Below are 12,995 nucleotides of genomic sequence, written 5' to 3'. Positions count from 1 at the left end.
TCAGCTCAAAAATGATATTATTTCGCCCGTGCATTAAGCATCCCTGGCTGGAGAATCCTGGCGTCCTCGGAGTTCTTGGCAAGGACTGAGAGGTTATCTCCGTCACCCTTCACGGAAGATTGAGGAAAGCTGATCGACTAAATTATTACTCAATTGTGATTCTATATAAGGCTGTGCTTACTTAGCTGGAGGGTACAAAGATGGGTAAGATGCCATAGATCCAGTTGAACCACAATTTGTCAACCCAAAATACTCCGTGAAGAGGCGCCATGAAGCTCCCCAACGTTGATTACCTGAGAGTAGTTCTCTTAGGCCTCTGCATGCCTTCCTTTGTGATGGGTCTTAGTTCAAGTAAGTCACTCCCTAATCGCCACAGGGACAGTTACTGATTGATAGCGCTCAGGTTCACCACCTACTGCGAGCCCAATGCCCCTGCCCGAGGCCCCGAAAACACCGCCTCAAAAGTACGGAATGCTACTCTTTCAAGCCTTCGAGCTCATGGATGTCTTCGGTCCTCTAGAGGCCCTCCAGCGTCTCACATCCTTCCATAAAGTCGACCTGTTCTTCCTCTCCGAAACCCTCTCCCCAGTCAGCACACGGCCGGGATCCAGCGCAATGAACGCCCACAACTCCACCGGCTTCCCCGAGATCATCCCAACGCACACCCTCGACAACGCACCCGAGATGGACGTTCTGTTCGTTCCGGGCGGACTCGGAACCCGGTCCCCGAACATGAATCGCACGATTGATTTCATCGCAGAGACGTACCCCAAGGTGAAGTACTTGATCACCGTCTGCACGGGGTCCCGACTGGCCGCGCAGTCCGGGGTTCTGGACGGGAAGCGCGCCACGACCAACAAGGCCTCGTGGAACAGTACGGTGGCGCTGGGTCCGAAGGTCGATTGGGTGCCGCGTGCGCGGTGGACCGTTGACGGCAACATCTGGACGTCGTCTGGGATATCCGCGGGAGTGGATGCGACTTTGGCGTTTGTTCAGTGGGCGTACGGTGAAGAGACTGCTACTACAATTTCGAGCTTGATGGAATACGAGAGACATACTGACCCGGATTGGGATCCGTTTGCCGATATTTTTGAGGTTCCTGGTCGGTGAGTTACCGTGCGCAAACAAAGAAGAGACTCAATTGATAATGGGGTATATGCAGAAGGTTAGTGCAACATGTAAAAACTGAACAAATCATGATGTTATAGAGGGCGTTATGTAAACACAGAATTCAGAAGCAGTACCTAGGTATCGCCAGAGGGTATAAGCGCTAGGTTAAGTGACCACCAACAGGCCACTCGGGATGACAATGAATCTGTTGGATCATGAAAGTTTCGTATTGTCTAGTAATTTGTATGCAGAATCGAGGCTCAATGAAGGTTTGATCCTCTTGATCTAGAGGATCGAAACGAAGCTATTTAACATGCAATATGACTACGTGGCTTCTTTGAAATCGGCTTATCTTGAAGCCATGAAATGCCGTCAGAGTTGATCTAGATGGAAGCGGCAAGGTGTTGAATCCTGGCGGTAAAATTGCCCCATATTCGCTGACAGAATCCTTGGAGAAGCATCTAGGCTGCATTCTGTTGCCTGATATGAACAAGAATTTTTCTAAGTACATTATCGTATGGGGCTTTTTAGCCAGGAAGCTAGTTTCTATACACATAAGCGCTAATAGAGATTATGACTATGACTGCGGTACTTTGCGGGGTATAATATAAATTCCAGCCTCATCGTCGCAGCGACTGCCAAAACAATATCAAACCAAACTAGGTGACTCATAACATGGACGAGCACGGGTGCAATGCAACTGTAATCTCACACCCAGCGGGAAATGAAATTTCTAAGTGGAACTCCGCTCAAAATGATCACCGAATCTCTCCCTATGTGAACCTAACAGATCCGCATTTGCTTTCAATATGCTGGACAGAATAAAATGATCAGATAAAAAGCGGTTCTCTTCCGGCCATCTCCGGAATGCCCTCATTACCCTGTCGATCTCCCCTGGACAAGGCACGCTCTAGCCGAAGGTTGAGGAACGGCCCCCACCAGCTAGCGGGAGACGAGGCTTACTCTAGCGTCAAGGTTGCCCGACTGGGTAAGAGTACCAGGCGTGAAGATTGAGAATCGAAAAAATCGGATCTGAACCAGGTGGGCATGAGAAAGTATAAAGACAACGCTACGGCTATGTTTATGGTTGAGCTCAGTCCCCAACTATCTAATCCTAATCAACCCTCAGAATGATCTCCACAATCTTCACCACGTTCTCCGTGCTCGGAGCCGCCTATGCCTCGTCGGTTCAGCCCGTCGTCGCCAAAGGTGGATGCACCAACATCAACTCCTACTACCCGTACACGGGCACCACGGGATACTTCATGGCCAAGGTCGACGGATGCGTGAACACCACCGCCACCGACAACGCCTGCAGCATCGAAGGCTTCCGCGACACGACGGTCTCGCTCTCCAGCGATGATAAGAGTGGATATGTAAGCCAAGTCTCGCTCGCAATGCTCATCTTTCTGCCTCAAACTGACAGAACCCATAATAGATCGGAATCGGATACGTCGGCGACCAAGCGATTGTTCCTCTGATGTGTAGCACGGCCTCTCCCTCCGTGATCGACGCCTGCGTTTCCGTCGACAACGGCTGCAGGTTCCAGTCAACGAACATCAGCTCCTCCACGGGTCTGTTCAGCTGGGGACTGTCTGCCGATGAGAGCATTAACGTGGACTTTTACCACCACGAGGTGGATGGCAAGCAACAGGACGGACTCTTCGTCGGAGCTGAGAATGTCACTTCCTGGGCTATTAAGCACTATCCTGCGGATTCGCACTCCAAGGTTCCCTACTGGCTGCTGCGGTGGTTGGGAAACAGCGAGGAGTTGAAGGACGGCGAGTTCAAGACTTTCCTTAAGGTTGACTATTTTTAAACGGATATGAATTGCTCATGCTGAAGACCGGCCCGGCCGAGCATGATGCTATCTTCTGTCTGATCATAGTTGAGGGCGATGGAGGATGATGCATGGCTACGAAAACACTGGATGAGTGGATAAGAACGCGAAAATTAATGATCTCAGTAAATATGATTGTATTTGACTTTAAAAGACAACGAAATAAGACAAAATGAATCGATCGTGTTACCCAGCTTAGACAACCCGGAGGCTCTCTAAAAGACGAGTTGGCTGTTTCATAAAAAAATTGCCCGTGGCTGAGCAGCGAGTGCAAGAATCCAGCGTCTTGGCTGCGGAGGATCCAACGGCGAATGCAGCGATGGGGTTGGAGCGTCCTCCCGGACTAAAATGCGCCATGACCTCATGAGCCACAAACTGGCCGTCCTTTTGTTTATCAGGGCGTGCGGGGCCCGATTATCTGACGACAGACGAGCTTCTCTGGGCGTACGACTTTCTGTCTGTCTGGTAGCTTCATCGTGTCGCTCCCCACTATTTAAGGGAAATGCCGCCCGATGCTTCGACGGCTCTAGAAGGACACCATTCGCATCGCAAACATGGCGAACCCAGCGCTGTGGGCACTGGTTTTCATAATTCAAGTGCCGCTCGTAATGCTGATCATTTTCGCGTACGAGGAGCCTTTTCAATCTGGATATGGTTCTGTGACCGCCTGCTAATCTACGCTGTTGATCAATAGGACTCGAGTATGGCGCAGGCATCGCCGTTCCGTATTCGAAGAATTCTATCCTCAATTTCGCAGGCCCGACATTGAAGCGGTTCGACCCCAGAGAGTCCGACCGGTGATAACTAGCGAGGATGTCGATCGTCGATTCCCTATAGTCGGCTATAGTGTCTGGAAGAGCGCCCACGAAACCCCGAGCCAGGGGAGCGCAGACCGTCCTTCCACGTCACTAGAGCCAACCACGCCTCGCGACTCCAGTCATCAAGTACCCCCAAACAAACAAACACCAACTGAACACGACAACCAGAACGGGGGCCCTTCCTCCTCCGAAGATTCGTATTCCGTATGTGCCATCTGCGTCGACCAATTCGACTCCAACGACGAGGTCCGACCTTTAACATGCGGACACATTTTCCATCCCGCTTGCATTGACATGTGGCTGACCAAGCGACAAGCCTGCTGTCCCTTGTGCAAGACGGTCTACACCGGCGTCGGAGCGAGCCCGGAGTCAAACATAGACGACGAGCCCGAGGCGTCCACCATGCCCGAACCCCCTGCGGTAGCGGTGGTGCGCGAGGAAAGAGTTCCCCGAGAATCCTGAAAAGGATGTGATCGCTCTCGAGTGATGAACCGGCAAAATGAATGATCCTATTTAAAGGCATGATATGGCGTGGATTATGGCGTTTAGTAGACCCCTACCGCTGGGTCTTCCGATATTGGTGAGCCATGCTGAGAACTTAACAAATAGTTTCCATCATTCCCCTTTCCCAAGCAAAATCATCCGCTGGGATAAAGTTTCTCGTTTGTGTGAGACAGGAGTCCGCATCCTTTGCGACGGGTACGTGATGCATTTGCCACATTCCAGGGAGGCATATTCACTGGGGCTTAGACAATGGGCTGAGGTCATCAAATTTTTCTCTTATCGCTGTCTTTTGCTTGGTTATTTTCTTTTTGTGCTCCATGAGATATTGAGGTCTTGGGCGAATAATCGGTAATTGGCCGTTTGGGAGATGGAGTCATTTTGGATTATACCCCTGCTTTCTATGCGATTCTGTTCTTTCCCAATATTTTTTCGTTTCCTTTTTATGTTCAATCATCTCTGGACCATACACTCTTAGTACCATAATCAAAATGACATTGTGAGACTTCACCCGTTCTTTGAAAAAGGACATCAAAACAAGTATCATGCGTGCGCGATCAACCGACTCTGCCCACTCGTAGAGCCACCCAGATGAACAGCATCACGGTTCTCGTCAAGAACCACCGGATTCGTGACATTCTCCGTAGTCCCAAAGATCCCACCCTGATATCCAAGACAATACGTCTTGCCGAAATAATCCCAGGCCATATCAAGCTGTTCACAATAATGATCATGACGCTGCAGCCACGGATTGAATTTTATAAAGCTCTTGCCACGCAAGATCTCCGCGTGCCTCTCCTCAACACTCTCACAGGTGTCGCCTACCCGGGCCTCATATACCTCTCCACACGAGAATGGTATGCAGAGTTGCATCCCGACCTGGTTGTGAATGAAGTCGCATATCACGATAGATTCTTTGTTTCCCTCCCACAGGCCGTGAGAGGGGATTTTGTGTGCGAGAGAAATAGTATCACAGGTATCGCCTTGCTGGACGGCGTAGAGAATTCCCGACGCGCAAAGTGGACCTGGCTCGCGATGTTCTTCATGTTGAGGCCAAAATCGGCGAATCATCCGAATGCACAGAAATGCGGATACAATAACGTAGATGATCTTTCTTAATGATTTCGATGTTGACATTTTTGCAATTTCTAATTTTATTTGGGTCACAGCAGGAGAGAGAAATTGGAAAGATTGGAAAGGGTGCTTTGAACCGGGGAAATTAGTGAAGACACTATTGAGCGCTAGATGCTTAGCGCTCCGAACTGGGGAAATAGCCGGGTTTTCGCGATGCAACCATACCCAGGGCTAGCGGGAATTTATCTAACGCTCTTGCGCGCCCATATTCATTTTACCCCATTAGAAATGTCTTTGTTGGCCGTTTGGATCTATTGCTTGTTGATATCACCCCCGACCACGCTATGGGGCCCGGTCCGAAGGCGCACCTTCTAATATGCCTCCTCTTGATCGTGGGTATGACTATGTTTCACAATAAGCCTGAAAAACACACAGACGACAAGTTGCAGACCGTCAAGCAGCGCAGAATACAGCGCTGTAATAAGTTCCACCCATGTAAAAATGGTTGCTGCTCGAAATCCGGCCTCTGCGGCGTCGGGCCAGACTACTGTGGCATCGAAAACTGCGTTGATTGTCGCGAGAAAGAACCACCGCGCTGTTCCAGGTCCAAGATCAGCCGACTTGCAGGCTACTACGAGCTATGGAATGACATACGACCTTGTAATAAGTTCATGCCTCACCAAATTCACTTCGCTACGTACGCGCACGTGAATATCGCATTTGCCACCATCAACCCGCACACGTTCGAGCTGAATCCCATCTTCTGGCACCATGCCATGGAGATCGAACAGCTGACGGAGCGGAAGAAGTACGACCCAGACCTAAGAGTCTCTGTGACAATTAGTGGACTGTCTGGAAATGATTGGGGACTGCATGACTCGTCCGTGTTTTCACGGTTGGCCGCCTCGGAGGAGTATCAGGCTGTCTTTCTCCGATCTCTTACCTCTTTCATGTCGACCTACGATATTGACGGGGTCGATATCAACTGGGAACATCCGGACGGACAGTCCGACGACTATGAGAATCTCCCGCGCCTAATCAAAAACATCAAAGCGGCGCTCATGATGACGGGTGGCCGTTACGGACTCACCATGACGCTTCCGACTTCGCTGAGCGCGCTGCATAATTATAACCTACGGAAACTGAACCGCCAAGTCGACTACTTCAATCTTATGCCCATTGATCTTCATACCCAGCTCTCACCAGGAGATACATGGCAGGCCGACACTCTAGGCCCCGTGGTGAATCTAACCGCAGTGTCTCAGGCCGTGGACCTCCTATGGCGCAATTACATCCACCCTAACGATGTGAACCTAGTTCTCACACTCTATGGCGCATCGCTGATTCCAAAAAGCCTAGACTGCCTTTCTCCCGGCTGTCTTGCCATCTCCGGCGCTCTAGGTGGATTCAGCAGCAAGAAGACCGGCATGCTCATGAACTCCGAGATCCAGGATATGATCGACCCAGAGCGTCACGAACTAATGTACGGACGACTACGTCACAAGCACAACTGGGGAAATCTCGAGACCAAGTTTGACCCGGAGATTGGCGCGCAGATTGGAATGAACGGCGAGCGATGGATCGCGTACGATGATAAAGAATCGTTGGAACATAAGATGGAATTCGCGAGGAGTTGGTGTTTTGGGGGGATCACGGCTTGGGCAATTACCCATGATACATGGGATGCCGATTACTCCAAGGTGCTAGACTGTTTAGTTCAGGGCTATGGAAGGTGGAAGTCCTTGCAATTGTTTTACTGTGATGAAATTGCCATATGATTCATTATTCTTGATTGCACTTCTCCTGGTTTCTGTAGTACTCTACAGCAAACCGGTGTAAGCCTCTCGGCAGGAAGATGATGAAAGAAGGTGTTCCATTCACGAGGATCTCGCTCCGCGAGATCCTTGAGGCGGGATCCTACGGTGAGCCGTATGAACCACTATGGTAACTAACTAGGCAATAAGAGAACGGTAACAACCGGCCAATACTCTATAACTCGCTCTTCACGTCCGGACAGAACTGTGAGATGACTAGTTAGTAAGCTAAAGTATTGCCGAACACATTATATTAGACCTACCGCATCAGTCACCTCGATATTTGCAGTCTTTTGGAGATCAAACTCCGCTTTCAGTTCCTCGGCATGAGCTTTCTCCACGTCGAGCCTGACGAGACAAGACTAAGACAAAACCCAATCAGTAGATGCAATAATGTAGAGAAGGGTGGAAACAAACCCCATTATCACCCTCACATCGGATATAATCCAGCATAAGGGAAGCGTTGACCGATTCCAATAATTGATTCGCTGGTTCTTTTGGTGTGAGAATCTTTGCGCCCGGCTCACTTGGCCCCTGGCGATGCACTTGCATCGCCATTCCGCACTTCTGCCCATGTGCCAAAGTAGCGCATAGGAGAGATATGAGCATGAGCAGGCGCATGTCGAAGTTTGAATTGAATGAATGGAGAACGTATTTTCGAAGACAGCGGACAGTTTTGTTGAGGTCAGGATATATTTTGGAATTATCGTTCTCGGCACCTTGTCTAAACATCTCCCTGGTCTCAAGATTCCAGAATATTTCGTCGAGAAACGTGCATTCCTTGCGTTCGAGGCTCCGCAAGAGGCTGGGTGTTGTGTTTAGTTGGCCTAGGTTGCCCGGGGATCCGAAGTAGAGTGAAAACATCAAGCAACGTGGATTGATAACCATTCCTTCGCATACCGAGAAACAAGAATCATATTCTTCGTGGCTCCTAGCAGAAATTCGTACACCATATGGCTACTATTTATCCAAAAATAGCCCTTATCACTCGTGCATAGGTATACGCAGCCTGAGCGATCAGGCCACAAATGGAAATGACTAATCCGGGATCGCGACATCGTGTTCTTCACCTCCAAATTCCCTCCGATCTTAATAGTTAATACAAACATGACAGCATAGTGATATTTTATCAACTTTATACAACTTCCTGTGATTTTAGGAAAGCTTGATCTCGAGGCTATCTCGTCATGAAAGTTATCACAGTCGGCGCCGGCCTAGGAGGACTCGTATGTGCGATCGCCTGCCGCCGCCAAAACATGGAAGTTGTTGTTTTAGAAAGATCATCAGAAATATTCGAGGTAGACTGACTTCGTTTTTGTGGCTCTCTGGAAGGTACTGCGACAGATGATAACGAATGATTTAGGTCGGTGCGGGGATTCAAATACCACCTAATGGATCTCGAATTATGAAAGAGCTAGACCTCTTACCAGATGTTCTAGAGAAAGGCGCCATAATCGAATCAATGGACATTCGACGATACAAAGATGGAGGATTACTGACCTCTATGCGCTGTGGGGAGACCGTCACACGAGAATATGGGGCGCCATGGATGTATGCTCCTCTCTTCCTGGGTAAACCGGTGGATCTGAGTTAACTCCATCCAGCATGATTCATAGAGCAGATTACCATGCAATTCTCCTAGAGCGGGCCATTTCATTAGGTGCTGAAATTCGCTTGAATGCATCAGTCGAAGAGGTTATTTTTGAGACTCCACAGGTGATTTTGGCCGATGGAAGTAGAATCACGGGGGATGTTATCGTCGGGGCTGACGGTTCGACATACCTCCTATACGAAAAGCGATTCCATTAATAGTGATATGTTGCAGGTCTCTGGTCCACGGTACGAAATGCGATTCTCAACAGGCCTTCCCCTCCAATCGAAACAGGAGACCTCGCATATCGGGCAACTTTCTCCCGAACCCAGCTCGAGGACCTCAACGATTCCAAAATCAATGAGCTGTGTTCCAAAACCACTGTGACAGCTTGGTTTGGACCAAAGAACCATGCAGTCTTCTATCCTATCCGTGGCGGGACGGAGTTCAACCTTGTCTTGTTGCAGCCTGACGACCTACCAGCTGGAGTACGCACCGAACAAGGCGATCTAGATGAGGTTCGGTACGGATATAGAGATTGGGACGAAACGTGAGTGTGTTGATCTCATCTCAGGTACTACAGGGGCTGAAATAAGTGCAGTCTAAGAAAGATACTTTCTTGTGTACCTTCAATCTTGAAGTGGAAGCTGTGCCACCTCCCTGAATTAGACACGTGGTCAAATGTTGGTATTCACGATAGTTTTTCAGCATAGTTTGCGCGTACTGACAACGAGGACAGGGACATATCACACTTTTAGGAGATGCTTGTCACCCAACCCTTCCCTATCAAGCCCAAGGAGCCGCCATGGCAGTCGAGGATGGTGCCGTACTTGGTATGCTTCTGGGCTCGATTGCTTCCTGCAGCGAAAGTACTCCGTCAGAGAGCATTGCTGCGCACATCCCAGCCGTCCTTAAACTGTACGAGCAGATCAGAAAGCCATATACATCGTGGAATGTGAACGGCGCGGCCAGAAACCGAAAGATTTTCCATTTGGAAGACGGAATACCACAATGGCTTCGAGACAAAGTGCTGAGCATATCTGGACTAACTCGGGAGACAGACTGGAGTTACATAATGTCATATAGATATAGAAAAATGCTGGGAACCGATATTTTGCAAGAAACAGAGAAAAGGCTGCGCGAGCTGTGGGGAGAAACTGCCGCACATAGCCACCAAGATTAAGCAGACACATATCCATCTGATCATTGATCGCCCCTCTTGACCCCTGCATACCAGTAGATATTAACAAATGGCCAGAACACCATCCTATTCCCTGATTTGAAATCCCATTCACTGACATCTAAGTCCGGCTGATCCAGGAGGCTCCGAATCTCTTTTGGCGTCCGACACCTCATCGTAGAAACCAGTCCATCAAACGAAACGGCAAAAGAAAGCAGGGGTACAAGATAGGTAAAGTACAAATACAGAGGGGACTTCCAATGTTTCGTTATAGTGTGGAAGAAGGGAAAGATAATCATAACCGGAATATTTAGCAGGGAAGTGAAATTCCGTTGCGCAAGCTCGAAGATACTGTGATTATTAGTAGAGTGTACTTAATAAACAGGCAATGCGGCATTTAGGGAGGACATACATGAAAGAATCCCCCGATTCCACGGCACTCCGCAACACGACCCTCGCAGGCTCATCATCAAAATGATGAAAGCAGAGATTAAACATTCGACATTCCTTGTGATTCGCCGGTGCTATCCTCTTACATTTTGTCGCATCGACCGGCTCCGACACGTAATCCACGTTCTCCTGGCGCTTCGCAACAGCCGTCCACTCTGGCAAATGCGGATGAAGATCGGTCAAAATAAAGCGCGGGGAAGACGTCCCCTGAGCCTTGGAGCGCGCATGCAAAATAGACTCAATAGTCGACGACGGACCGCCAGAGCCCGAACACAGATCCACAAAAGTGAACGAGGACGGGTCTAGATGATTGTCAATGATGATATCGGCGGCAACGCCGGCAGGAGAAGTCTTGCTGATTAGCGGAACATGCAAATTCCATACATGTGTCAGGTAGGACTGGATGTAGACAATGAGCCAGGTCGGACACCATGGTTGATCACCGATCTCGAAAAGGTGGCAGCGCGGAAAAAGGATCATGTTGCATAGGACAGAGTTGAGGATGTTGTCGCGGTGATGGTGACATCATCTCGTCGCTCAGCCTCTGTTTTTTTTTTTTCTTAGCGGGCGGGCTACAAAAATTGACTGCCTCAGGCAACAACTGCCACATATTACTACTCAGTCACGACAAGCACTCCTCTTTCCTTTGCATTCTATTTTTACAACAACCCGCCATTCTACTCGACCATAAATACTCTACATACACTGGACGTGACGAATTCTGCAAACCTATCTCATTCTTGCATCTTTGGAAGACGCCCAGCCAGGGAAGTTGTACCGAGGATTCAAGAGCACTGATATTATACCATGTTCTACGGAATAACCCATCCCAGTCTGCAAGATGTCATTGTTTGATAATGCCTGCTCAGCATGCAACCCGTAGCTCTGGGATCCAATCCTTCCCATGTGTCATTCGGCGAGCTGTTGCCATTTCGTATATGGTGGCTGGGATCCAAGGAGGGCCTCCTGTCACGCCGTTCTTCTCTGTGGCATCTTGCAAAGCCCGAGAAAGGCGAATCGCTTGCAATGAGTCCATTCCTAATGCGACGACATCTGTGTCTAAACCGACTTTGTCCTGGCCCAGAATCCGGCCAACCACATCGTGGAACCATTGCTCTGTTTCGACCCGGTTCAGGTTTAAGGACCCTTGGCTATCGAGCGCCTGAACGACTGAAGATGACGACTTAGGGGGATTATTAAAAAGTCAAGCGTGCCTTGATACGTGCTAGCGATTTCCCGGCGACGCAGTGACCCTTTAGGAGCCCTGGCTAGAGGCATATCGCGAGACGCGAAAATAACATGGCTGTAGAAGACTTGACTGTGCGCCGGTAGGAGGGAATTGGCACGGTCTACTCGCGGCTTCAGATTTTCTCTAAACCATGCTGGCGTCCAGTCCGAAGGCAACTCGTTCCACAAGGGCTCAATAAGCACGACAACCTGGAATCGATCCTGACCTAGAATAATGGCTCGGTCAACGAGAGGATCTAACTCGAATGATTTCTCTGCATCGATCGGATTGAGTTTTTCCCCATTCTTTAGGAAAATTATGTCGTCACACCGGCCCTCATATCGCGACAGCCCTGGATTTGAAGAGTGTGGTCGAAACTGGTCACCCGTATGATACTCTGTCAGATGTGGATATGTGTGAAAGACTGCGCGGTATTGACGCGAGGGGGGCCGTGGAATGACTAGCTCAAACAGGCCATCACCAGCGACTTCCAAGCGGGTTTCGAAGAAGGGGTTGAACTCCATGTACTTCCAATCACTGGGGTGCTCGCAAAGCAAAGTCGGCGTATACTTAGTCTCAGTGCTGCCCACCAAGGTCTTGAAGTTGCGGTCTTTCACTTCCGTCCACAATCACCGAGCATTGCGTGACTTGCAGCAGATGCTGGGACGCCGGTAGGGAGTTGCATGTCGATAGGAGCAACACCTACAGTTGCATTAATTTTGACTATTATACTAGGCGACTGGGAACTCACCGAGCTTCCTAGTTTATACAAGCTAGCATGAAAGCTATATATCGCACGTCGTTTGTTCCTATATAGGCCAATACACGATGTTGGCTCTTTGGATTATCAGCCAGCTTGCTGGCCATCCACCAGGCTAGGCGGTTGGTTGCATAGGAAAGTTGCTTGAAGGTAATGTTTCGCCAACCTTCGTCGTTATCCTGTGAGACGAGATGAACGCAGTATAACAAATCCGGTTGCTCTTTTGCCAGCCGATCCACGAGCTGCGGCAAAAGTAGTCTTGGGTGTGCCGACAACCGCATGTTATAAACCAAAGACTTATTGTTTTGCGATTTATAGAAGGATCTCTGCTCGAATAAAGCACTTTATGTTGGCTTATGGGCAGCGGACAGCCCTTAAATACCTTAATCTTTCCTTGGCACACATGCATACACATGCGCACGCGCACAAGAAATTGTAGCCATGCATTCTTCAGTCGATGATTTCATCATATCATCGACTTATTATTGCTGTTATGAGCCTTCTGCATGACAGAAATCCGAGTGCGTACGGGCCCCTTGCTTGGAAGGTTAATGTCGGTTGACTTGGTCATTGCCCTAAGCAGATATCCTATCGATTCAACTGAATATAGGTATATGCTCGGTGGGTAA

At 49.2% G+C, this 12,995-nt stretch overlaps 8 protein-coding genes across 8 annotated transcripts; 4 read left to right on the top strand and 4 right to left on the bottom strand.

Annotated features, from left to right (window-relative positions):
* Positions 1 to 269: 269 nt before the first annotated feature.
* On the top strand, positions 270 to 2,929 carry KD926_007337 (DJ-1/PfpI family protein; the record flags this gene model as incomplete). Its single annotated transcript, XM_053100181.1, has 4 exons — positions 270 to 351; positions 404 to 1,106; positions 2,240 to 2,486; positions 2,549 to 2,929. The coding sequence occupies 4 exons, from the start codon at positions 270 to 272 to the stop codon at positions 2,927 to 2,929; spliced, it is 1,413 nt and encodes a 470-aa protein (XP_052956049.1).
* Positions 2,930 to 3,504: 575 nt separating this feature from the next.
* KD926_007336 (E3 ubiquitin-protein ligase RNF103) lies at positions 3,505 to 4,230 on the top strand (the record flags this gene model as incomplete). The annotated part of the gene is made up of 2 exons (XM_053100180.1): positions 3,505 to 3,575; positions 3,645 to 4,230. The coding sequence occupies 2 exons, from the start codon at positions 3,505 to 3,507 to the stop codon at positions 4,228 to 4,230; spliced, it is 657 nt and encodes a 218-aa protein (XP_052956048.1).
* Positions 4,231 to 4,812: 582 nt separating this feature from the next.
* Positions 4,813 to 5,406, bottom strand: KD926_007335 (LysM peptidoglycan-binding domain-containing protein; the record flags this gene model as incomplete). The annotated part of the gene is made up of 1 exon (XM_053100179.1): positions 4,813 to 5,406. The coding sequence occupies one exon, from the start codon at positions 5,404 to 5,406 to the stop codon at positions 4,813 to 4,815; it is 594 nt and encodes a 197-aa protein (XP_052956047.1).
* Positions 5,407 to 5,687: 281 nt separating this feature from the next.
* On the top strand, positions 5,688 to 7,121 carry KD926_007334 (uncharacterized protein; the record flags this gene model as incomplete). Its single annotated transcript, XM_053100178.1, has 1 exon — positions 5,688 to 7,121. One exon carries the CDS (start codon positions 5,688 to 5,690, stop codon positions 7,119 to 7,121), a length of 1,434 nt encoding a protein of 477 aa, XP_052956046.1.
* Positions 7,122 to 7,332: 211 nt separating this feature from the next.
* On the bottom strand, positions 7,333 to 8,021 carry KD926_007333 (uncharacterized protein; the record flags this gene model as incomplete). The annotated part of the gene is made up of 3 exons (XM_053100177.1): positions 7,333 to 7,362; positions 7,421 to 7,519; positions 7,575 to 8,021. The coding sequence occupies 3 exons, from the start codon at positions 8,019 to 8,021 to the stop codon at positions 7,333 to 7,335; spliced, it is 576 nt and encodes a 191-aa protein (XP_052956045.1).
* Positions 8,022 to 8,344: 323 nt separating this feature from the next.
* On the top strand, positions 8,345 to 9,302 carry KD926_007332 (putative salicylate hydroxylase; the record flags this gene model as incomplete). The annotated part of the gene is made up of 4 exons (XM_053100176.1): positions 8,345 to 8,383; positions 8,521 to 8,708; positions 8,762 to 8,928; positions 8,983 to 9,302. 4 exons carry the CDS (start codon positions 8,345 to 8,347, stop codon positions 9,300 to 9,302), a joined length of 714 nt encoding a protein of 237 aa, XP_052956044.1.
* Positions 9,303 to 9,951: 649 nt separating this feature from the next.
* Positions 9,952 to 10,858, bottom strand: KD926_007331 (uncharacterized protein; the record flags this gene model as incomplete). The annotated part of the gene is made up of 2 exons (XM_053100175.1): positions 9,952 to 10,279; positions 10,341 to 10,858. 2 exons carry the CDS (start codon positions 10,856 to 10,858, stop codon positions 9,952 to 9,954), a joined length of 846 nt encoding a protein of 281 aa, XP_052956043.1.
* Positions 10,859 to 11,243: 385 nt separating this feature from the next.
* KD926_007330 (uncharacterized protein) lies at positions 11,244 to 12,130 on the bottom strand (the record flags this gene model as incomplete). The annotated part of the gene is made up of 2 exons (XM_053100173.1): positions 11,244 to 11,529; positions 11,601 to 12,130. The coding sequence occupies 2 exons, from the start codon at positions 12,128 to 12,130 to the stop codon at positions 11,244 to 11,246; spliced, it is 816 nt and encodes a 271-aa protein (XP_052956042.1).
* Between the last annotated feature and the right edge of the window lie 865 nt (positions 12,131 to 12,995).

Source organism: Aspergillus affinis (assembly GCF_023601865.1).
Source record: "Aspergillus affinis strain CMG 70 chromosome Unknown NODE_42_length_251493_cov_91_322052, whole genome shotgun sequence".
NCBI classification, from domain to species: Eukaryota; Fungi; Ascomycota; class Eurotiomycetes; order Eurotiales; family Aspergillaceae; genus Aspergillus; species Aspergillus affinis.
Note: the sequence above shows the minus strand (reverse complement) of the source record. Positions and strands in the feature narration are given on the sequence as shown.